Raw genomic sequence first — 23765 nt, 5'->3', positions numbered from 1 at the left:
GATGCATCCGCTGTTAGCACCACTTGTGGAATTGGTTCTAGGAATGACCACCCCTTGGAAATGTTTGTTGTGTTCCACCACTTCAGAGAGCGATGTGTGCGGTCGTCTACCAACACCAGATCTGTAATCTGACCTTGAGCCCGATTCCACTGTGTTGCTAGACATTCTTGAAGCGGACGCATTTGTAGTCTGGCATATGGTATTAGCAGTATGCAGGATGACATCATTCCTAATAGCTGCATGAACACTCGAGCTGTTAGTGAGTGTTGTGGTTGAAATCTTTGAATCAGTGTGAGCATTGTTTGAATCCTGACTGGATTGGGGTATACTTTGGCTTTTTCTGTGTCTATAGTAGCCCCTAGATATTGTTGAACCTTGTTTGGTTGCAGGTGGGATTTGTGTAGTTCACCGTAAACCCTAGCTGGTGCAGCAACTGAATTGTCTTCTGTGTGTTTTGAAGACATTCTTGTTGTGACTTGGCCTTTATTAGCCAGTCTACCAAGCAAGGGAAGACATGTACTTGTTGTCTTCTCAGGTGTGCTGCCACCACTGCTAGGCATTTTGTGAACACCCTTGGTGCTGTTGTAACCCCAAAAGGAAGGACTTTGAGCTGGTAATGTTGTCCTTCTACCACAAACCTGAGGTATTTTCTGTGGGCTTTGTGAATTGGGATATGAAAGTAAGCGTCTTTTAGATCCAGTGTAGAAAGAAAGTCCCCTTTCTTCAGTAAAGGAAGTACTTGTTGGAGCGTGACCATGTGGAAATGTTCCGAATTTATGTATGCATTGAGAGGTCTGAGGTCTAGTATTGGCCTTAGGGACCCGTCTTTTTTGGAAAGTAGAAAGTATAGAGAGTATACTCCTGTTCCCTGTTGATGTTGTGGAACCTTCTCTATGGCATGCTTTTGTAGTAGTGGTAGTACCTCCTGTTTTAACAATGTTAGATGATCTTGACCCATTGGACGCTGTTTGGGGGGATGTTTGGTGGGGTAGCTGTTAGTTCTAGGCAATAACCATGTTGGATAATTTGTCTCACCCACCTGTCTGATGGGATGTTTTCCCAGACAGGTAGGAACTGCGATAGACGTCCCCCGACCGGTGTTACATGGTCTGGGCGGAGCTTTATGAAGTCACTGTTTTGGGGTTGTCAATTCTTGGATTTAATACCCTAGCCCTCACTGGGTCTTTAAATATGTCTGATGTGTGATTAGGAAGACCCTTAAGCATTGGTAGGGTCCCTGAGGTTCTTTGTGCAGCAGGTAGTGTTTCTAAAAGGAAATCCTCTATCTGAGGTTCTGTATGTAAGTCTACCTTGTGGTATTTTGCTGCCCTATTAATTAACTGTGCAAAACCTGTATTATCATAAGGTGGTGAAGGTTTTGAGGGATACAGGTCAGGGTCGTTATCATTATCTGATCCTGCATTATAATCTTCCGATGGGTCTGTATCTTCTGGGATAGTGTCGTTATCATCCCTAAGAAGTTCTCCCTCCCCCATGTCACTTTCTACATCTGTTTGAGGTGTAGATGGGCGTGGTGTAGTAGGAATAGCTGGCAGAATGTGAGGAAGAGGAGAAGAGGGTGTGTCTCTAGGTTGTGGAGAAAGGGGAGGAGTTGTATTTGTCCCCATTGTTCTCTTCTTAGGAGGAGGAGCTTTGTCGTCCAACTGTTCATTCTTCCTCTTTTTAGGTAGTTTTGTCACCACCTTGCCAGTTTGCGGATCAATAAACAAAGTCTTTTGTTTTGGATCTGTCTGATGCTCCTGGGTCGGTACTGAAGTTTTTGGTTCCGAAAGGTGCTTTTGCTTTTGACTTTCAGTGTTATATGTTTTCGGCACCGAATGTTTGTTCGAGTCCGATCTTTTCGGTGTCGAGGAAGTCTTCGACGTCGAAGCTTGTTTCGGTTTCGACATGGAATGTTTCGACTGCGAGCTTTCCTTGTTATGGAGCTTCGGTGTCGATGTCGATGCCGACCGTTTCTCGGATCCGACATGATGGGAGGCCAAATGTTTCGGTTTCGTTGCCGAGCCTAAAGGCGGGGCGTCGGAAACTTTTTTCGGTTGTCTGACCGGGCTCGAAGGTTGGGTCGACACCAAACGGGGTTGTTTTTTTGGTAAAGGGACGTCGTCACTCACGGTTTGATGAACGTCGATTTCTTCTACGTCGGACTCGTCCGCTTCCGACCCCGACTCGTCCTCATTTTCTTCTTCTTCTTCTGGATGTTGTGCCTCAAACAACTCCGGCATTGCCTCTGACTGCATTCTCGACGCCTCGTGTCTTCGGGCTCGACGGTTTCTAATCGTCGACTTGGAGGAGAATGCCGCACAGGCTTCACAGTCCCTGGATTCGTGCTCAGGTGATAAACTGAGGTTGCACACCTTGTGTAAGTCCTTGTGTGGGAACTTAGCACCACACTTTGGACATTTCTTAAATGGAGTCCTTTCCATGGACTCCGGGCTGGACTAAATCGAGATGGGCCTCCCGGTCTGGTCGACGTAGAAGTTGCAAATTTGTTGTTGACGTCGAAGCGCGTCGAAATGGAAATGAAATCAAGCTCGATAACAATACCGTCGAATTGGAAAGGGAATATGCACGGATTTTATTTTTTTCTCAAAGTCGATCCGGAGCGCTTCGATCCTCATCCGAACCCGATGGCGGGAAAAAACAATCTAAGGATGGAGCCGATGCCCATGCGCACTAGCACCCAAGGGAGGAGTCATCAGTCTCGTGACTACAAAAGACTTCTCCAAGAGAAAAACAAGTGCAATCATCCAAGCCCAACACCAGATGGCGATCTATTCATAAATGTACCATCTGCAGCCCATATGCCTCGAACCAGTATTTACACCAATTAACACCGTTCTTCATACACAGCAATGATTTCATTGTCGTAATTTTCACATCACAATCGTTTTCCTATATCTAAAAACATTTTTAGGTCTCGGACCGTCGCACTGCGTAGCAGTGGGCGGAGCCCGAGATGTAATGTTTCTTAGAGCGGGGCTTGGAACCCGCCCTTCTCCATTGGCTGGCCTAGTAAATGCTGGCCAGCCATTGGAGGAGAGGGGAGTCACTCGGTTCAAGCCCTGTCTTTTTCGGAGGCGTGTTTTTTGTGTTCTTTCTATCGGTGACATCATCCGTCACTCAGCTAAAAACACGCCCCCGATTCCGAAAATGTCGGACCTTTGCGGCAGCCATTTTTCTTTTTTTTTTTTTTTTTGTCAGGAACAGCCCCGCTGCCATTCCAGGTAAGTTTTTATTTTTTTCTTCTTTCTTACTGTCGCTGTGTGTTAATCCTTGGTTCCTGTTTGCTTTTATTGTCCTCCTCTAATATTTCGTGCATTACCAACAAATATCATGGTGCCTCATATTTAAATGTTCTCTAATGCGTGCTCCCGCAGTGAACACTCGACTGGAGGCACAACCCATAGTAATCACACTGCACTCTCAATTTGGGTGTTAACCAAACAGGCAAGCGTATAGAGTGGCATCATTAACACATTGCACGCAAAGAGAGTGAGTACAGTAAACCTACGGATGAGTGATTACTGGTATGGCTAAGGCTGCAGTTAAAGCCGATTTGCTCCTAGGCGGCCACTAGCATGAAGCGAGCGCACCGGTCATTTTAGAATAACCAGTGTTCGTGGGTCGGCTATTGAAGGTCAGCGAACGATCTCTCGTTTTGGTCGTTTTTGTGATTTTTTATTGTTATTACCTTCAAAACGTTCTAGACTGCGTTGTAGAATTTTGAATACTGATTTGCTGGCAGACAATATTGTTTATGTTCTAATCAAGAAACTCATAAAAGAGATACGTAATATTCGTGTTTTGTTTCTATAAATAAAAAGGCGTGTTTTACGTTATATTGGTGGTAAACGTGTGTCCGCAAAGGCGAAATCTTTCGGTATTAAGGGGGCCGAGTTGTTTGCATAGCGAAATGTAGTCTCTTTTCTCTCTCTATCAGCGGCAGGGGTATGTGTGCTGGTAGGTGGCACCAACGCTTCTTTCATGTTCCCGGTTCTGTGAGTCTCTGGAATTGATCAAGCTCAAAAACCCGTCCTGGTTACATATGCCCTCTGCCATGACAGTATACGCTCTGGTGGTCGTGTCCTATTTCCTCATCACTGGGGGTGACTGCTGCGCGAAACACTGTTCTGTTTACCCAAGACATAAAACACCTAGTCGCCTTGTCAGGAGAATGCTAAACAGGGAAATAAAAGACTCTCTCTTTGCATGAATCTCACTGGGCATATATGAACGAGCTGTAAGCCACAGCACAGATGGCTACATCTCTGTACATTGGGTACATTTTTGCATGTTTTAAGTAGGGCGAACTGGCATATGTATATTACATTATTTGTCCGGAAGCCCAGGTGTTTGAGCCAAAGCTGGGATTCTAACTTAGTTCTAAAGTTTGCAGCTCTGGCTGTGCTTGCTCTCCTGCCCCCTTGCTGTGCTTGCTCCCCTGCCCCCTGGCTGTGCTTGCTCCCCTGCCCCCTGGCTGTGCTTGCTCCCCTGCCTCCTCGCTGTGCTTGCTTCTCTGCCCCCTCGCTGTGCTTGCTTCCCGTGTGTGTGTGTGGCTCTGGGTGTGTGTGTGGCTCTGGGTGTGTGTGTGGCTCTGGGTGTGTGTGTGTGGCTCTGGGTGTGTGTGTGTGGCTCTGGGTGTGTGTGTGTGGCTCTGGGTGTGTGTGGCTGTGAGTGTGTGTGGCTGTGTGTGTGTGGGGCTCTGTGTGTGTGTGTGGGGCTCTGTGTGTGTATGTGGGGCTCTGTGTGTGTGTGGGGCTCTGTGTGTGTGGGGGGCTCTGTGTGTGTGGGGGGCTCTGTGTGTGTGTGGGGCTCTGTGTGTGTGTGGGGCTCTGTGTGTGTGTGGGGCTCTGTGTGTGTGTGTGGGGGGGGCTCTGTGTGTGTGTGTGTGTGTGTGTGTGTATGTGTGTGGGGCTCTGTGTGTGTGTGGGGCTCTGTGTGTGTGTGGGGCTCTGTGCGTGTATGTGGGGCTCTGTGCGTGTATGTGGGGCTCTGTGTGTGTGTGTGTGTGTGGGGCTCTTTGTGTGTGTGGGGGTGTGGGGGTGTGTGTCTGTGTGTGTGTAGCTCTGTGTGCATGTCTGTGGCTCTCTGTGGGTGGCTCTGTATGATTGTGAGGGTGGCTTTGTGTGTGTGTTGCTCTGTGTGGGTATAAATGCAATAGGTCATGCATTTGCGAGCTATTAAGCTATTGGCATTGTGAATGACAATGCCATTTATTTAACGATTAAGCTATTGGCAATGTAAATGACAATGCCATTTATTTATGATTTTAAAAAAAAGAAAAGTCATGAGCAATGCCAATAACTCTACCTTTAATAATGCCAAGACCATTGCATTGAAAATGCTTGTTTTTAAAGCGGAAACAGAAGCTACAACAAATACTGTATCTAACTGTTGGAGAGCCACAAAAGCTGGGCGACACAACCTCATACAAAGTGTTTTTAAGACTGGAACAATCCACCTTTTTCTCTGTACGGAGTAACATTTACAGAAAAATTCAACATCTATGGTGGACTGATCAGAAATGTCGTCACATTGGCATTTACATAGCTGTTTTGACCAGTCATTAATAGTTGGGAAACTTAGAGATCTATATAGAGTCCCGATGCGAAAGCGCATCAATAAGAATTTATCGGAGTTGTTAGTTATAAGGCATAGGTATGGCTGCATTTTAAAAGTAGTTAATGTAAGGTTGTGTGCTTGTACCGTAACCTTACTCAATTCAGCATTTGGTCTATGTTCGCTCAGATAGTATAAGCATTCGTTCTTAAGATCTTTCCTAGAGTGCCTTGCCATAGTGGGCGGATCATCATACAATTATCGATGGCCTAAATTGTATAAAAACATTTTAACATAGGTCAGCCATCTAATATTCGCCACTCCATCTAGGCCCGTACAACCTGATAGGATCCCAGGATTAAACTTTGTTTCCTCTGTTGTCCATATCCTATGCCACAGCAGAACCGGCTGAATTTTTAAGATGTCTTCCAAATATGGCAAACCTAGTTCTGTGTGGCAAACGAAAGAAGTACCATTAGGGACCATTAACGAAAAATCTCAAAAACGTATTTTCAGCTACCTGACGGGAGCTTACATCCGCATACCCCCAAATACCCGCTCCATATGAAGCTACAGTAACTCTTTTTGCCTTATAAATATTCAGTGGTTCCACCGTGGGGCGTGTACCTAGTTTCCTACTATAATTTACGAGTGCAGATAGAGTTTTTATATACAGTAATATCCTTGTTTTTACTGCCTGCACCTATGACCCCGTACGATCACATAAAATTCCTAAATAAGAGAGTATCTTAGTATTTTCGATCCGGTTTCCCTCGATAAAAATAGATCTGGTCTAAATACATCCAGCTCTACAATTTATAATACATGTTTTGGTTGAATTAATAGTAAGACCACGTTCTGTAAAACTTTACAAAGCTGGATACCACTCTTTGGATTCCTCGTGGTGTGCGGGCCATTAGGACCGCATCGTCAGCATATAACAATGCGGGAATAGGGCGTTTACCAGCCACAGGCAGGTCGTTACATTCTTTCACCAAAACCTTTTCAAAGTCGTTTATATACAAGGTGAAGAGGAACGTGGCGAGGACGCAACCTTGCCGCACACCACGTCTTATATTAAGAGGACCTGTGCATTTCCCGCCCACCCCAAATCATACTCTAGCCTTTGCCCCTAAATATAACTCTCTTAGAAAAGAAATTAAAACTGCTTCGACACCCAGCTCCTCTAGAATTAACCACAATTTATTGTGCCTCAAGCAGTCAAAAGACGAAGATAAGTCGACAAATGCCAAATACAGGGCTCCCTTTTTTGCTTTAATGTATATATTCAGTATAATATGTATCTATCTTGCTCAACAGTGCCTAGTTTCTTGCGTAAGCCAAACTGCAGATCACTTATCACAAACTGGTCCTCTGCCCAATCCTGGAGTCTATTTAATATGACCCGGCCCATAATTTTCACAGTTGAGTCCAACAAAGATATCGGACGATAACAGGCCGGGTCAGACCTATCCCCTTTTTAGGTCTCAGCCTGCGAAAGACTGGCGAGATTTAATGACTTGGAGTATTTTTCACTAGTGAGGTTAAGCTCCGCCCCTCTTTTCCATTGGCTGGCATCACCGTTCATGCTAAACGGTGGCCAGCCATTGGAGAAGAGGTCCCAGTGACGTTCTTCTTTCTCTTTTAGCTCCGTCCTTTTCAGACTGGGTTCCTTGACTACCGTTTGTGGTAAAAGCTTTCTTATCTTCTTTATGGGGCGAAACAGATAAAGAAGATAAGAAAGCTGTTTCCACACATGTAAGTCAGGCCAAGCCAGTCTGAAAGGGACGGGGCTAAAAGAGAAATTTCTTTGATTTTAGTATAAGCACGGCACCCGTGCTTTACTTTTAAAATGTTACAAGTAAAGCGCGAGTGCCACGATTATCCCAAAATTAAAGTAATAGAAAAAACATCTATTTCTTTCATTTTGGTATAATCGCGGCACCCGCACTTTAATTGAAACATTTTAAAAGTAAAGTGCAGGTGCCGCGATTATACCAAAATGAAAGAAATAGATGTTTATTTCTATTACTTTCATTTTGGGATAATCGCAGAACCCGCACTTTACTTTTAAAATGTCCGTGGGTGCCACACTTGTACCATACAGTATAGCAGCACACAACAAGTAAACAGCATAACAAAACAACAACACATTCCCATCCACTTTCCTAGCATTTTTTTTGCATGAAATGGACACTTATAATACTTGGATATGGTTCTAAAATATTTTTAGAGTAATATTTTAGGTAGTCAGTAGAATCTAAAATTAAAATTTATCTGACACAAAAAATGCATGTTGGTTCAGTTGCTTACTGAATCATTTTTTTCTGGGCTGGAACAACTACGTTCACTGACCCGATTACAAGTGAAGCTTCGAAGGTGAACTTTGTTAACGGCTTCCTCCGGCTTTAAAGACTATGTTCGCCTTCCGTGTGCTCGGAATTTCAATGTCCCCTACTCTAAAATTCCACATGGAAGATTCCATTTGTTTCTGCTCTAGGAAGTCGGTTGTTTTACAGGCTGCAGTAGCTGAACAGGCATGAGCGGAGCCGTGTTCGCCTGCAGGTGGAAGTTTGCTGCCTTTTCTGTTTGAAGAGCTGTTCACTTTCTGATGAGATTAAAGAAAGCCACTTCCTGGGACATTCTGCACAACATTTAATCAAAAGCCGCTCAGCAACCCTCATGTTCCAAGTAATCCTGACAGGGGGTAGATTAAGGAAGCCACCTCCCAGGCAACAGTTGTGAACCGGCATGGACTGAACGGTCATCTTCCCGGTTCAGCCTTTTAAACAGCGATATTTAAAAAATAAAGCAGCTTAGGAGCCAGATTTGGGGTGCTTACATCTTCGGAGCTGGTGCTCAGATGATCAAATTAGCTTTCCACCTTTAGGTCAGAGGGGGAACTTGCCAAGCCCGCGTGCTGCCTCTGATGACCAGCCTTCTCATTTTTGCACTCAGTTTATCGTTTGCTGAAGGAGTCTCCGAAGAACCGACAAATACTCTGATGTGCGTGCAAGTCGCTGCTATGCCAGAGCAATGGACTGCTTGTGCATCGTAACAACAAAGGTAAGTCGTGCACCGACAACTAGTTGCAACAGTGATATATGTGTGTGTGTGTGTGTGTGTGTGTGTCTGTGTGTGGGGGAGACTAGTTTGGCACATAATGGCTATTACATGTCCATAACCAGATCTCTCTGCTTTAAAGCTGCTTCTCTCTGCTTTGTGGCTTCAGGTTCCTGGTTAAGGCCAGTGCCCCGCACATTGCTGCTTTAAAATATCATGTTACCCGCTTCTAATTTTGGCTGGGTTGAAAGAGCCAAGTCGATATTTGAAAATGGTTGCAATCGAAATCAGTGGAACATAATACCATGCTTTTAACTACAAAGGCATAACATTAAACATGCAAGTAAACTGGAATGCTGGGCCGTTCGTGGAGCATATGTTTTGATGAAAGAGAATGTGCACAATGAATGGGTCACAGGAGCAATGAAGGATGATGGAGCGTGGGTGGTGTGTGTCGTCACAGAGGTTACAGTTCAATGACTTTGTCATCATTTATTCACTTTACTAACTACTTCTCACTCTCTACTACTACTCTCTGCTACTCACACTCTACTCCTCTCTACTCACTCTCTACTACACACTAACTACTCTCTACTACTCTCTCTACTCACAACTCACTCAATTACTTTCCACTATCTGCTACTCACTCTCTATTACACTCTAGTACTCTCTAGCACTCACTAACTACTGCTCTCCAATCGCTACTCAATTTTACTACTCATTCTCTACTACTAACTCTACTAAATCCATCTACTACTCACACTATCTACTGCTCACTCTACTACCCTCTGTTACTATATAGTACTCTTCATTACTCTCTACTACTCACTCTCTACTACTCGCTATCTCCTACACACTATCTCCTACTCACTCTATACTACTCTCTAATCTATACTACTCACTCTCTATTACTGCCTACAACTCACTACTACTCTACTCTCCATTAGTCTACTACTCACTACTACTACTCTCTACTGCTCAGCTACCGCCAATGTAAATGACAATGCCATTTATTTATCCGTTTTCAAAACCAACACATACATAAAAAATGTGTCATTCACAATGCCAATAGCTCTAACTTTTGCAAAGGGGAGACAGTTGTATTGTAAATGCTTGTTTAAATATTGGTACCAGAATGGACTCATACCATGTCGAGACAAGGCCGGCAGAGATACAGGCATTAAACACTTGTGTCAGCAATGGGCCCCATAAGGTGGTATTAGCTTTAAAGATATCGACAGGGACACCATCAGGCCTTGCTGCCTTCCCACTCGTACTTGAAGCAATGGCTGAATTTACCTTGTTTAGCTCAGAGTGGAGCAAATTTCCTTGATCCATAAGGGAACATAATTGTACTGTCCTGTGACCCCGAGCATAGCCCATCATACAACTTAGAAAAGTGCTCTATCCACTGATGTTCTGGAATTGCCACCTCAATTGTCGCTGCATTTTTGTCCCTAAAAGGCACTGGAATATCTTAAACTGGAGGCTTCACGCAGGGTTATCCATGCATCTGCTCTTAGCATGCCTCTAGTCCCTTTTAGGGCACATTTATATTCTCTCCGGTGCTCTCTGATCTCGTTCCTATCCGTTATTTTGCTGTGTAGAGCATTCTTAAGCTTTTTATAGGCCTTAGTACAATTTGAGTCAAACAACCCTTTTTTTTCTTTGATTCTTTTTCCTGTTATTTGCATTGACCGGGAGAGCCCGCGTTATATAATCTGTGATGTGAATAAAACCATCGACAACTCCTTTTGGTGAAGTGGTCTCATCCAATCAGGCCATGATATTGACATAACAGTTTGTTACAACATCGGCTGAGCAAACTCACTAGACATGTTCCCTCAATCACCCACTTGGCCACCCGGGGGGATGGATCAACAACAGGGACTATTCCTGCCCCGTCATTAGTACCAGATGGTATGGGGATTGTATTAGACGATAGGGGGTTTACGCAACTAGATTTTGGTATAGCTGGACTACACAAGACACTCGTGACAGGTGTTACGGGCCAATCAATTTTTCCCAAGATGTCCTTAATAGAACAAAGATCAGGTACAATTTGCAGTTCGAAGTTTGTTAGTCTGTCCTCAATCAGCGTAAGTCTCTCCAGGATCGGGGTCAAAGATGACAATATTATGGCCCCCAATTTGGTCAGCAAAGCCTCATAAGGTTCAGGAGGCAAAACACCATGTGGATCTTGATTAGGAACAATGTTGCCGAGGCTTGAGGGCATGGGGATTGATGACAAAGGAGATCCAGTCCCACCATTTCTGTTAGACGTTGGCCTTTTTGCACTTTTCTGCCTCTACGGGCCTCCTCCCCTCTTCCTCTTTTTGGGCACTGGCGACGTCAAGTCCATAGATGGAGGATTATGTTTAGGTGCAGATCTCGTGGCAATACGTGAGGCTATACCACTAGGTGCACCATCACGAGCATTCTCCGTGGCCAATGGACTGAGTCCTCAGTTATTATTGACCGGTCCAAGGGGATCAATGGTAACTGGGTAGCGCCTCTCGCTGGATCATGAGGCTCAATTTCAAGTACCGATAAATGCACTGGCGTACGTGCAGATTTCAGGCCACCCAGCGATGAGCGTTTACCTTGTGGGAGATCTAGAGAGAGGCGACGCTCGGTCAGTGCTATTTCATGGGCTAAGGCAGAGTTAGCTCCAATCAGAAATTGATCTAAGGTCCCTGTGACGCTCCCGCCAGGGAACACAGATTTACTCTTCCCCTCGCGAGTACTCATTATAATAAAAACATGTCCACTGCAAGGAAGGAAGAAACAGGTAGACAGGAGGAGAAGAATACCCTGAATGATGAACAGCAGTAAGCCAGAAGTACGTAAATGTCCACTAACCTGAACAGATACAGAAGTTAGAGGGTGAGCCCAGCCCAGCCTCTCCCGGCCTTTAACGGGCTCAAACGGACCTGCCCTTGGCCCGGGCTTCACCCGGCATGTGCCCGCGTGCGTTACCGCGAAGCAGGGGCGATGATGTGTTAAGTAGCAGCAGATGCAGGCTCAGGTGCGGGCAGTAACAATGCCCCCCAGGACTTGCGGTAATCCAGGCGCAGCGGCTCTCCTAGCCAGTCAGTTGTGGACCACTTCAAGACAATGGACGACCTCTTGACATTGTTGGAGTTTTCCATAAGCAAGCTTAAATCACACACTCATTCATGTGGGTGCTCCTAGCTTTGTGCATCCTACTTATCTCCTACGTCAAACATAAGATGAGGACCCTGCGTTGGAACCTCTGGTCCCAGTTGGCCCAGCATCAGGATGGACTCTGACACTGTACTGTTCTCACAGCAGACTGCTTGGGATCTACAGCAGTAGTTTGCAGATGTTCACTTGACATACATCAGACTACTATCCCTCCCACATCCAGAGCTCATGGCAGTGACAGATGCTGCAGGATTGAGTTGTAACTTAGGGGTTGTTGAGATCAAAGCTACTGGTCTCTGCTGAAAGCTAACTCCTCTTGAACCTCCAAAGGCTGCCGGTGAGCCGCGTGCCCTGAATGCCTACATGCTTTATATCAAAGGGAGCCTGCTACAGGTCCTCAAGGACAACATAACTTCCATGTGGTACTGGAACAGGAAAGGCGGAGTGAAGTCCAAGGCCTGGTTCCAGGAGGCACTATGTCTCTGGAAGCAGCTGTAATGACAAAGTCTACCTGGCCCACCCAACCACCTAGCAGGGTCCTTAAATGCCAGAGCAGATGAGTTGAGCAGTCGTCAGTCTGGTAGACCACAAGTGGTGTCTCTTTCTGTTGTTGGCACAGGGCATCTTGGATCAGTCCTCTCTAGATCCATTTGACATAGCCTTGAACATTGATTGTACATATTCCAAACACTTCCTCTCCTGTCTCGGTGCCAAAAATCAGGTAACACTGGGCTCAAGCCATTTAGATTGCCTGCGAGTGGTCTAGAAAAGTGTGTTGCACAGAACATCTGAGCTTGAAGGCGCACAAATGGAAAGAGATGAGAAACGAATGTCAGCACATAAGGGTTATTTGGCTCCTTTGTCACATCTAGGGCAGTGCAGAGCCAACAAGGAGCCACACAGTGCGACCTTCTGATGTGCAGGACAACTACTGAGAGGTTTTCCAAATTCACTCAGGTGCCTGGGGAACATTCAAGATGTGAGGAATATGCAGATTAAGTATAAACCAGAAAGAGTATTACCAAAAGTAAGTAAATTGTACATATGGTTAAAAACAGAGCACAAAGTACAGCAAAATATTTGGTTAAGAGCAATATTTTCTCTTGCTTTTTGGAAGAACAGTTTGTTCTCTGATGCGATTAAAGTCAGACATCTCTTTTCTTCATAATTAGGTAGGACAACTCACAAGAGATTTTCATTGACAATTCATTTGTACAGTATTTCTACAACCCACGCCTAGTATGCTTGTTTTTTTAACCATGTTAATACTGGCTAGAGAAGAAATGTAATGGCCTGCCTATACGTTTTAACAAATATATTCGTTAATAAGTGGATGAAGTACTTCTCTAGAAAAGCCGGTTCCTCCCAAATAAGAAGAAGATTTACCCTACCTGATGCATAGGCCGGAGGTAGACAATGCGGTTCCTCTCGGGTGGCATCCGGAGAATTTGGTCCAGGACCTGCTCAATGTTCAACTTCTTACATTGTGCGTAGTCAAATCTGTTCACAATGGGGGCATTCTCCACCTTCAAGTGCTTCAACACCCGACATCTTGTAGCTTGTGATCGCACACATAAAAATATCAGATATTACTAAAACAGGAAGCATTAAGCATGGGACAAATGTATAGCCTATCCACTCATGACATGATGCCACAACCAGATGTAGTCAGAAGACAATATATTTAATACTCTGAATCAGAAATTGTGAAAAAAATGCTAATGTCTCAGTGAAGCCCATGTCTTAAACTCACTTGTTACAGCTGTGGATGCACAGCAACAGAGCTAAAAATATTGGTTATACTTCACAAATGTGGGAGTGAAGGAGTTTACCCAGGCAAAGTGTTCAAGGGAGGTGTCCTACTATGTGATAGCTTGGGGAGATAACAGACATTGTGAAAACAGGCTTACCCCCGTAAATTATAAGGTCTTTCAGACACAGTCCTAAACACTGCCATTTTAGTTTTAGCAGCAAAATCTTAAAATATTGCAGAAGTTTGAACATTTAATGCCATTTGTCTGCCTATGTCAGACTTGCTGCTTGCTACTGGTAAAAGGTTTGGACCCATGGGTCCAATCTTAGAAAGGGACTTGCTTTTCCATATATCAGGAAACAAAAAGCTAATGCCATGGAGGTGCATATGGGTCAGCAGCAGATTCAGGAGGTGCATATCAGACAATTACATGTAAGCAATACAGCCTAGTATTTCAACGTAAACTTTATGTGGATTTAGTTTAAAGAGCAGTCGGCATTTTAGAAGAGTCTGAGATAGGGAACACTGGTCACACCTCTATGATCATTTTCTTAACTCTAGCTATGACTAACAGCAAAGAATAGCTCGATTAAAAGGGTAACAAGGGTGAGCCTTTTTTTAATGGAGGCATCAACAAATACATGCACTCAATTTGATGACCAAACACAACAAAAAGAAAAGAAAAAAAGCAGAACAGAACAAAATATCTCTTTAAATAAATGATCCAACATTCCCTTTTGTTAACAACAACTGTTATGCTTGTATATTATATAAACCATTCGTTATTTCGTTATTTAATGCTTCCTTGGTGCAAGAAGACACATGAAATCTGTTGGAGTAAAGCAGTTCGATGTCTAGAAGCTCCCAAGTGTTTGTGTGCCACTTTCTACTAAAATACACTGTCTGCAGCTATTCCGCTTGACGTTTACCTTGTTAAGGACATTCAACTCTTCCATTGACCTTTGAAGGCTTACATTTTAAAGTTGCCTTCTAGTGTTACTTTTTTAATGTTTGTGCTGACTTTTTTTTTTTTAATGTGCTACTCTGTTGTTACAACAACTCACCCTCAGCCTACCGTGTGCTTAATAACTTTTCAAATAAAAAAGACTGTGCTTCTGTTAAATTTGCTTTGCAGACCATCTTTGGTGCGTGCAGCCAAGAAAAAGAGTAATATCTTGCTGGGGGATTCTTTTAACAGAACTGTACGGTTGTTTCACTTAACAGTTGGACAGGCTGCAAGTGAAGGTACACACTTACCATGTATGAACATCATTTTGGGACAATCCTTTAGCACAAGATCAGTGATCCCACAATTTGTTAGTGTTATACCAACCAGATTTTTGGATTTAAGAGTAAGTACCTGTTGAAAAAGTATACAGAATGAGCACAGAAAAATAGAAAATTGTATGTTAAATAATTGTAGCAAATGGAATATCTAGGAGAGTTAAGTTGTAAGAGACTGAGGGGGTAGCATGTAAACATATCTGCATCCAACTCAGATAGATCAGCACACTGAAGAGATCTTATAGACCGCAGTAATAACTCAACAGCAAGAACTGGGGAGGAGGAGAAGGCGAAATACTTCACAGGAACCCAAGTGAATGTTAAAGCAAGGATTGGTGCAAAGGCTTGGTTAGAGTCCCGTCTGGTGACATGGCCCAGAAGTAATACAAAAAGGGAATTGGTAATTCACAGATCAAACTCAAATGTGAGAGCCACGTTGATGTATAGGCAGTATCTAACCATCTAAATACATGTGAGGGGAATAAATGGAAAGCAACACAGGTAGCATTTATGTGAAGGTGTGGTCCCTACCTGGATGTGATCATCTTCAATGACTGGGTCACTTGTGCTCGTTGACTTATCTGCGGTACGTTTCCTCTTTAGTGCCGGTCTAGGTTTTGGCGTGGTTGCATCTACAAATGTGAAATAAGGCACTCAATATCAGTCAGTTGAAGACCAGCTATGACTGCAACCCTCATCAGAATCTCTGTAGCTTTTTGTTAATTAGTGCAACTAAATCATATATTATTAATCCATTGTTTTTTATTGTAGAAATAGATTTTTTTAAACCATGCATCTTCTGCAATGTTTGTTCACTGTATACATAGGCATTTTATTGCTCTTCAACTTCGCCCAAAAATAAATAATTTTAGAACTCTTGCTCATTGAAGACAGTCATCCATTGCCATGACAATAACTCAGATTGCACACACATAGACTTAGTAGACTGATACACACTGCCAGGTGAACCAAAAATGTTTTGTTAGGACCAAGAAGAGCGCGTACTAATTAGATCCAAACAGAATGTGAACTCTTTCCAATTGCCCAGGATTCCTTCCAACAACCTCACTCTTTAAGCCAGGCACACCCAAGGAAATAAACAAAGGCAAAAAAGGAAAGCCGCGCAAGGCCACGCAAAAACAGAAAATGAATGCGGCCTGATTCACTAACTATTCACGCTTCCAGGAGTGACTGCCCAAAAATGCCCGAGGGGCTTTGCTCAGTCCAACGTGTTGGCAATGAAGAGGCCATGAATGGCAGGGGCTCCAACAACAATACCAAGAGAGTATGGGGGTGCTGCAGGAGTGCAGCTGCTCCCCTTCACCCTCAAGTAAGCCGACGCTAAGTTTGTAGGGTAAAAAAAAAGATAATCGCCCCAGAATATTACCTGGTTTTACAGCACTCCCGATGTTGTATCTTTTTACGCTACAGCTGGGACTGAAGTGCCCTCTAGAGGCTGTTTTTATGGCTGCCGTTTTTCTGGTCCGATTGTTGAAACAAGCATAGGAAATGCAATAGGTCTCGCATTTGTTTGATTTTGAGCTTTTCTTGTTGTAAATGGCAATGTTTTGTACCCATGTGTTATGGAGTGTATGTATGTAATGTGTAGTGGAATATTTTGAGTTGGATTATAATTGTTATTTGTGGAACACCATGAAGCATCAGGAAGGAGATTAAGGAGGTGAACAGCAGCATGAGGCACAATGACGGAGTGTGAGAAGAGAAGCGTGAAGCACAAGTAAGGAGAGTGAGGAGGAGAGCAGCATGAGGCACACTGAAAGAGAAGAACAGCATGAGGCATAAGGAGGGAGAGTGAGATTGCATGAGGCAGCAGGAAGGAGAGTAAGGAGAAGAGCAGCGTGAGTCACAAGGACGTAGAGTGAGGAGAACAGTAGTGAGGGACGCAAGGACGTAAAGTGAGGAGAAGCGCAGCACTGTATGTATAAAACCAGGTGCTGGGCTCTGCGCTGAGCCAGCAAAGCCCATCATAACAGGTCTTATATGTTATAAAGGAGTAAGTGATTTTCTGGCATGACGCATCAACCAGGCCCTGTTACACGTCTGCTAATGGACACATTTCCCTAGGATCGACCTGCTCACATTAGACAGCAAAGAGTGCCGTCTCAGACCAATGCACAAAAACACAAGCGTGGCATAGTGGGGATTTCTGAATATATGTAGGCACCTAATATGGGGGTATACAAATAGGATACCACATTGTTGCATATTGTTGTAAATAAAAGATCTTCTGTAGCCAGATGGTATATAAGTATATTGTAGATTTATTGATAAAATTACAGCTTCAAATAAGTTACTGGAAGATGTAAAGTCCAGGTGATGCCCCACCAAGAGCAACCTCCCTGCGTTTAGCCTGCACACTCCAAATGACACTCCCAAACTCACCAGGCACCCATGCATTCCACGACATCATCAATCATCCAACATTCCAGACATCTCCAAGCACACCAACACTCATTCTGGCTGAGCAGTAGGAAAGAGATACATAGGCAAAGGGGAAAGACAAACAGTAGATCATAACACATCCCCCTTCCTAAGGAAACCAAAACAATGAAAGCAATGGAAAGTACATAAGGCAATCAAAATAGAAAATACATTAGATATAAGAGATGCATGAAAAGACGTTGAGTAAATGAATCAAGGAACATATCAAATAAATGAAATGCATGACAATTCATTAAGCCAACGAATTCACACACCAAGAATCAAAATGAAAGAGTTTCATGAAAAGCATCAGGCTTAGACAATACTAAAATCCAAGTCAAACATTTCAAAAGTAAAACCAGAGAAGCTTCGTAAGAAGGTGTCTGCTTTTAACACAGTCGAAACAGGAAAAACCTTTCACCCACACAGGTGACAATCTCATATAAAGGTACACACAGAGAAGCTTCTTAAGAAGGTGTCTTCTCCTAACATAGCACAAACAGGGAAAAACCTTTCACCCACACAATCCAAACAGTGCGGGCAACCGACACAATCATGTCAAGAAATAACTACAAATCAGTGGTTGATAAACCAAAGGCTACGGGAAAACTAGGGGTGGTATTCTATAAAGGTACATACAGAGAAGCTTCATAAGAAGGTGTCTTCTCCTAACGTAGCCCAAACAGGGAAAACCCTTTCACCCACACAATCCAAACAGTGCGGGAAACCGACACAATCATGTCAACAAATAACCACAAATCAGTTGTTGAGAAACCAAAGGCTACAGGAAAACTAGGGGTGATACTCTACCCCTAAACTCAGGGTCAAATAGCGAGAGAGACCTTACACTCACACAGAGAATATTGGCAAACACACACTATGGTAATCAGGGTCAAATAGTGAGAGAGACGTTACACTCACACAGAGTATATTGACAAACACACACACTATGGTAATCAGGGTTAAATATTGAGAGACCTTACACTCCCACAGAGTATATTGACAAACACACACACTACGGTAACCAGTAACACTACAAACACTACACACTCACCTCCCCTTTTCCATACAATAGCAGAATGAAATGAAATGAAATGATGATGAAGAAATGATTACGCACTTGTATAGCGCACGACTACCCGTAGGCATCTCGGCGCTTGTACGAATACAGCCGAGGAACACTTCCTGGCTTTTCCCTGTGAGGAGCCCACTCCTAGGCACCCACAAGGTGAAGTCAGGCATCCTCAGCGTTGTTGGGGCCGTTGTAGACATTAAGCAAGCTATTGCCCAGAGGTGCAGAGTGGGACTCATGATTAGAATAGGCACCGAGGCGAGAATTATCAGGTCCGAGGAAATTGAGCCCGAGACCCGCCAAGGCAGGAATTGAACCCTGGTCCCGGCCAGACTACTGCATCAGGGTCTGCCGCTCTAACCATTGAGCCACACTTTACGAGGTACCCACTTCCCCCCCTACCAAAACTGTGTATAATTATAAAACAAAAACTACAGTCTTTCACTCCGGTGAGCGACCTCTCACCCGAAGTCCTCACCCAATTTGAAGTACTAGGCCATAAGCACCATGTAGCTGTAATCTCCTAAAGTAGTTTGGGTGCTTCCATGTTTCGCCACTCTGGCTCTGTGGCAAGAGTTTCCCTGCGCTCTCCCTGGGGGCAGCAGTCACCAGAGAACGATCATTGCCCGTCCCAGTCTGTCATGATCTCTTTGTCCAAATCTGAGGGGAAGTTGTCATTACTCTATGACTCTTGCTTTTATGTCCCTTTCAATACAGATCGCCCACTCTTCCAATTTCACTCTTCTCATGTAATCGCACCGCTAACTATGAGTAAAGCGAAGCCAAGAATATACTCGCTCTCTAGACACTGACACGGTCAATTTAGGGCTCGGCTATAGCGAGCTGAAAGCGCGTTCTCGCCAGAGAACTATTGTCGGCGTCTCAGCAGTCTGAGACGCCGAAGTGAGACAAGACCTGGCCGCGCGCAGCGTTTCCCCATAGGATAACGTTGTGCGCGCGGCCAGGTCTTGTATCCAGAGCATGCGAATGCAGCCCGGATCGCGACGCGCGCCTGCTGGTATGCAAGGGGAGTCTGCATACCAGCGCGCGGCGCTGATAACACACACATGGCTGCCCCTTCAAGCTGGCTTCTTTTCTTCATCCGCCGCCGATCGGTTGACTTTGCAGTTAGATAATTAGTTGTCTTGTGTCAAGTATGTGCTGTTCTAGGTTGCCCCACGTACCAAAAACATTCAGTACGCTGTTTCCACATTGCTAAATTTGATTTTTAATCACTGCTACTCACTCGAGCCACGACCTCGCAAAGCATACGTTCATGAATTGGAATATAATCACATTTTGTGCCACAGTCAACAGCTGGTTCCACGTTTAAACGGCGACAGGAGTCTGATACTGCCTTTTTTTCTCTCTCGCGTCATCTGGAATCAAAACATTATGCTATTCTCAGTTCCCAGGCAATTGCATCACTCCTGCTTTAATGTGCATTTCTTATCAATCTGTGTTCGTGGATGAGGTGTTAACATGGTCCTGCAAGAGGAGACTGGCGCAAGAGTCCTGCCAGTCAAGAACATTGCTAGGTCCCATTCGAAGCCTAAGACTGAATTAATGGCCTGCCTTACATTTTGATTTTGGCGTTGTGTGTTCAGTGTTCCTTACACCTAGTCTTATTGATGTGAACGCCAACTCGTAAAGAATGTAGCTCGTTGAGTGAGGTCATCTCTGAGATTCAGCTCTTGTTTGGAACCGTAAAATGGGACCTTTAAGAATCACAACTGTCAGCGCGTATACATGTGTGATGTACGTGACAGTGACTGCCACAACATGCCGGGCATCTGGGGGATAAGATGGCCGCTGCTTACTGGCTCCATTGCCTTGCCCTAACAGGGGCACTGTTCATTTTATTATTTCTTTTAATAAACAGCTTTATTGGCATTTCCAAAACTAGATGTTCAACATGAAGAAATAGCACGTGCACCATCACTATGCCAAAACGATCCAGAGTGGTGGGTACAGTATAGTATAACTTGGGTTTACCATGGATGACCACATGAATGAAAGCAGGTAAAACTAAGCATAGAAGTCGCTCATGCATGATAATGTTAGACATCCACAAGCCACACACATTTCTTATTTAAGCAAGAAACGGCCTGACAAAATGAAGTTTGCAAAATAATATACCTCTCTTGCTGCATATGGGTCTAAGCGCTACCTCAGGAGCGTCCTATATACACCTGTTCAGCGCAGTGCACCTCTTAGCAATAAACAGCCCAAAATGCGAAAACTTTTTTCCAGGAGGCCTAATAATGCAGTTCTTTGGGTCCGGGTGAACTGCCTTCCACAACATCAGATCCCTGACCTACTTGCCACAAAAGCTAGGAATTGCGCTACACTCCCATACTCCATGTGAGAATTCACCTTGTTCTGTGAGCTACAGTCAAAGCTTTTTAAATGTGCAATTTATGGTGACCTTATTTATATGAATTAATAATTTTGATGATGCATGAACCACTGCCATGCACCCACAGACAACACCACTGCCATACACACACGGACACCACCACTCCCATGCACACACGGACACCACCACTGCCATGCACACACGGACACCACCACTGCCATACACACACGGATACCACCACTGGCATACACACACGGATACCACCACTGCCGTGCACACACTGACACCACCACTGCCGTGCACACAGGCACACCACCACTGCCGTGCAGACACGCACACCACCACTGCCGTGCAGACACGGACACCACCACTGCCGTGCAGACACGGGACACCACCACTGCCGTGCAGACACGGACACCACCACTGCCATGCACACACGGACACCACCACTGCTATTCACACACGGACACCACCACTGCCATGCACACACGGACACCACCACTGCCATGCACACACGGACACCACCCGTGCTTAATTTGTTAAAAAAAAAATGCCAGGGCTTTCATTAGTAAACAATTAAGTGAAAGGGCACTCGTGAGGAGGCTAATGTAGTTTGGCATACACATTACGCGACTTTGAGCTATTGGCATTGTAAATGACAATGACTTTTATTTATGTTTCGGTTTTTAAAACATAAATAAAATACCTTGTCATTTACAATGTCAAGACCTTAAACTCGCATTCATTTACAATGCTAATAGCTCTAACTTTTGCAATGCCGAGACCGTTGCATTGTAAATGATGTTTCTTTTTTACTGCTAATCCTCGACTGTCATTCTTGCTGTTAGTCTTCATTTCGGATACCAGCTGGACCAGCGCACCCACCAAGTGACCACGAAGACAATGAGAGGCAGAGATTCCATTCACAGGATGGCAGTGCGTTCATGTGACGCACGCCGAGTGGCTTTTGAAGCTTGAAGATCTTATAGATTTACATTCTCTTCAACATACCTTTCAACTAGGGGCTGGGTCCATAGGTACTATAGTGCAACAAAAAAAATTACAACATTTTTAGGTCTCGCCTGTCGATGCGCATGCGCATCGAGCAAGCGAGACTATAGGGGCTCATCTACTCTTTATCTAACTTGCAAGGAATCGTGGCGATTCCTTGCAGTGCCCGTGACTTTTAAGCTCAATGCGCATGTGCATTGAGCTTAAAAGCGCGTGCACAGCCGCCCGCATTCCTCCGACACCTTTGAAGTGAAGCTTAGCTTCACTTCAAAGGCCCGGCTTCTTCACACCCACATGCCGCTCTGCCCCGCTCCGCCCCCTCCCCTGAGTCATCCTGCCTGCCCCTTCCCGCCGTGTCGCATTTCTCCTCCCCCCTCCCCTCTCCCCTCTCTTCCCTCCGTCTTGTTTTCTTTGATGCTGGTATTTCCATATCTGGCAGCTTCCTGCCCTCACCCCACGCACGCTGTTTATTTATTTATATTTAATATGCAGGAGATCTCAGTTTATTTAATTTATAATTAATGATGCCGCCCACGCTGAGGCTCGAACCCTGTTCTCCTTCTCCAAAGTCGGCATCGTTATATGTTGAGCCACCTCTTCGCACCGTTTGTTTGTGCTGACTTTCTTGCTCTGCCGCTGCTGGCAGCGGCATTGCGCTTGGAGGGAACATGTAATTGACCCGTCTCGCTTCTTTTCATTTGAATTTTTTTTACATTGTCTCCTTCCTTCCGCCCCTCGCAGTTTGTTTTCCTTGCACCGTCCCTTCTTACAGTCCCTTTAACCATTTTGGTGTTGCTCAGCCCCAACTAGCATGTTATTGTCAAGCCTCCAAATATGCAGCACAAACACGACGTACAAAGAGATTAACGTGTTGCCTGGAGCACATTTCGGGAATAACATTAAATGAAAGCCCAAACCCGCTTTACCGCAACTTGCTTTCACTTGTTGTCTTTGTTTCCAGTGCTATTTTAGAGCTTTGTGCAAACTACACTCTCGTTATTTTGCTGGTAATAACTTTGAGGGAATAGCGTATTTTTGTTTTTTAAATAGCTGGCAGCTTCCTGCCCTCACCCCACGCACGCTGTTTATTTATTTATATTTAATATGCAGGAGATCTCAGTTTATTTCATTTATAATTAATGATGCCGCCCACGCTGAGGCTCGAACCCTGTTCTCCTTCTCCAAAGTCGGCATCGTTATATGTTGAGCCACCTCTTCGCACCGTTTGTTTGTGCTGACTTTCTTGCTCTGCCGCTGCTGGCAGCGGCATTGCGCTTGGAGGGAACATGTAATTGACCCGTCTCGCTTCTTTTCATTTGAATTTTTTTTACATTGTCTCCTTCCTTCCGCCCCTCGCAGTTTGTTTTCCTTGCACCGTCCCTTCTTACAGTCCCTTTAACCATTTTGGTGTTGCTCAGCCCCAACTAGCATGTTATTGTCAAGCCTCCAAATATGCAGCACAAACACGACGTACAAAGAGATTAACGTGTTGCCTGGAGCACATTTCGGGAATAACATTAAATGAAAGCCCAAACCCGCTTTACCGCAACTTGCTTTCACTTGTCTTTGTTTCCAGTGCTATTTTAGAGCTTTGTGCAAACTACACTCTCGTTATTTTGCTGGTAATAACTTTGAGGGAATAGCGTATTTTTGTTTTTTAAATAGCATGCACGAAAACAGTATAATTTCAATTTGCACCACTTATTTCCCATGTTTGTGTCAATGTAAAAATCGACCCTGCACACCCAGCACCAGGGCCGTGTGCCTCAATGATGCAGTACACGCACCAGTAACTGAAATATGACGAAAGACTGAAAGGAGTAGCTACAAGCTGTGCTCTAGTTCTGCTCTCCAAAAAATCAGCAAAGAAACAAGCAATTAAGAACATTTCATTGAAGAAACCATTGAGCAGGAAACAGAAGGAAATCCTACAGAAAGAATCCTAGAGAAAGAAGCTTGAGGTATGTAAACACTTTTATTATGCAAAGGACGTCAATTTCAGGATGCTCAGATGCTCTCATTGGAGTGAAGCG

At 44.5% G+C, this 23765-nt stretch overlaps 1 protein-coding gene across 1 annotated transcript in view; it reads right to left on the bottom strand.

Annotated features, from left to right (window-relative positions):
• FBXO38 (F-box protein 38) overlaps positions 1–23765 on the bottom strand; it is a 226997-nt gene that overhangs the window by 90906 nt on the left and 112326 nt on the right. Inside the window, exons 16-18 of the mRNA XM_078652963.1 lie at positions 15380–15480; positions 14822–14924; positions 13203–13369 (exon numbers count right to left, since the gene is read on the bottom strand). Coding sequence (XP_078509089.1) covers positions 13203–13369; positions 14822–14924; positions 15380–15480 — 371 coding nt within the window. The remainder of the gene's footprint in view (positions 1–13202; positions 13370–14821; positions 14925–15379; positions 15481–23765) is intronic.

This window comes from Lissotriton helveticus, chromosome 7 (genome assembly GCF_964261635.1).
Source record: "Lissotriton helveticus chromosome 7, aLisHel1.1, whole genome shotgun sequence".
Lineage (NCBI taxonomy): Eukaryota > Metazoa > Chordata > Amphibia > Caudata > Salamandridae > Lissotriton > Lissotriton helveticus.
Note: the sequence above shows the minus strand (reverse complement) of the source record. Positions and strands in the feature narration are given on the sequence as shown.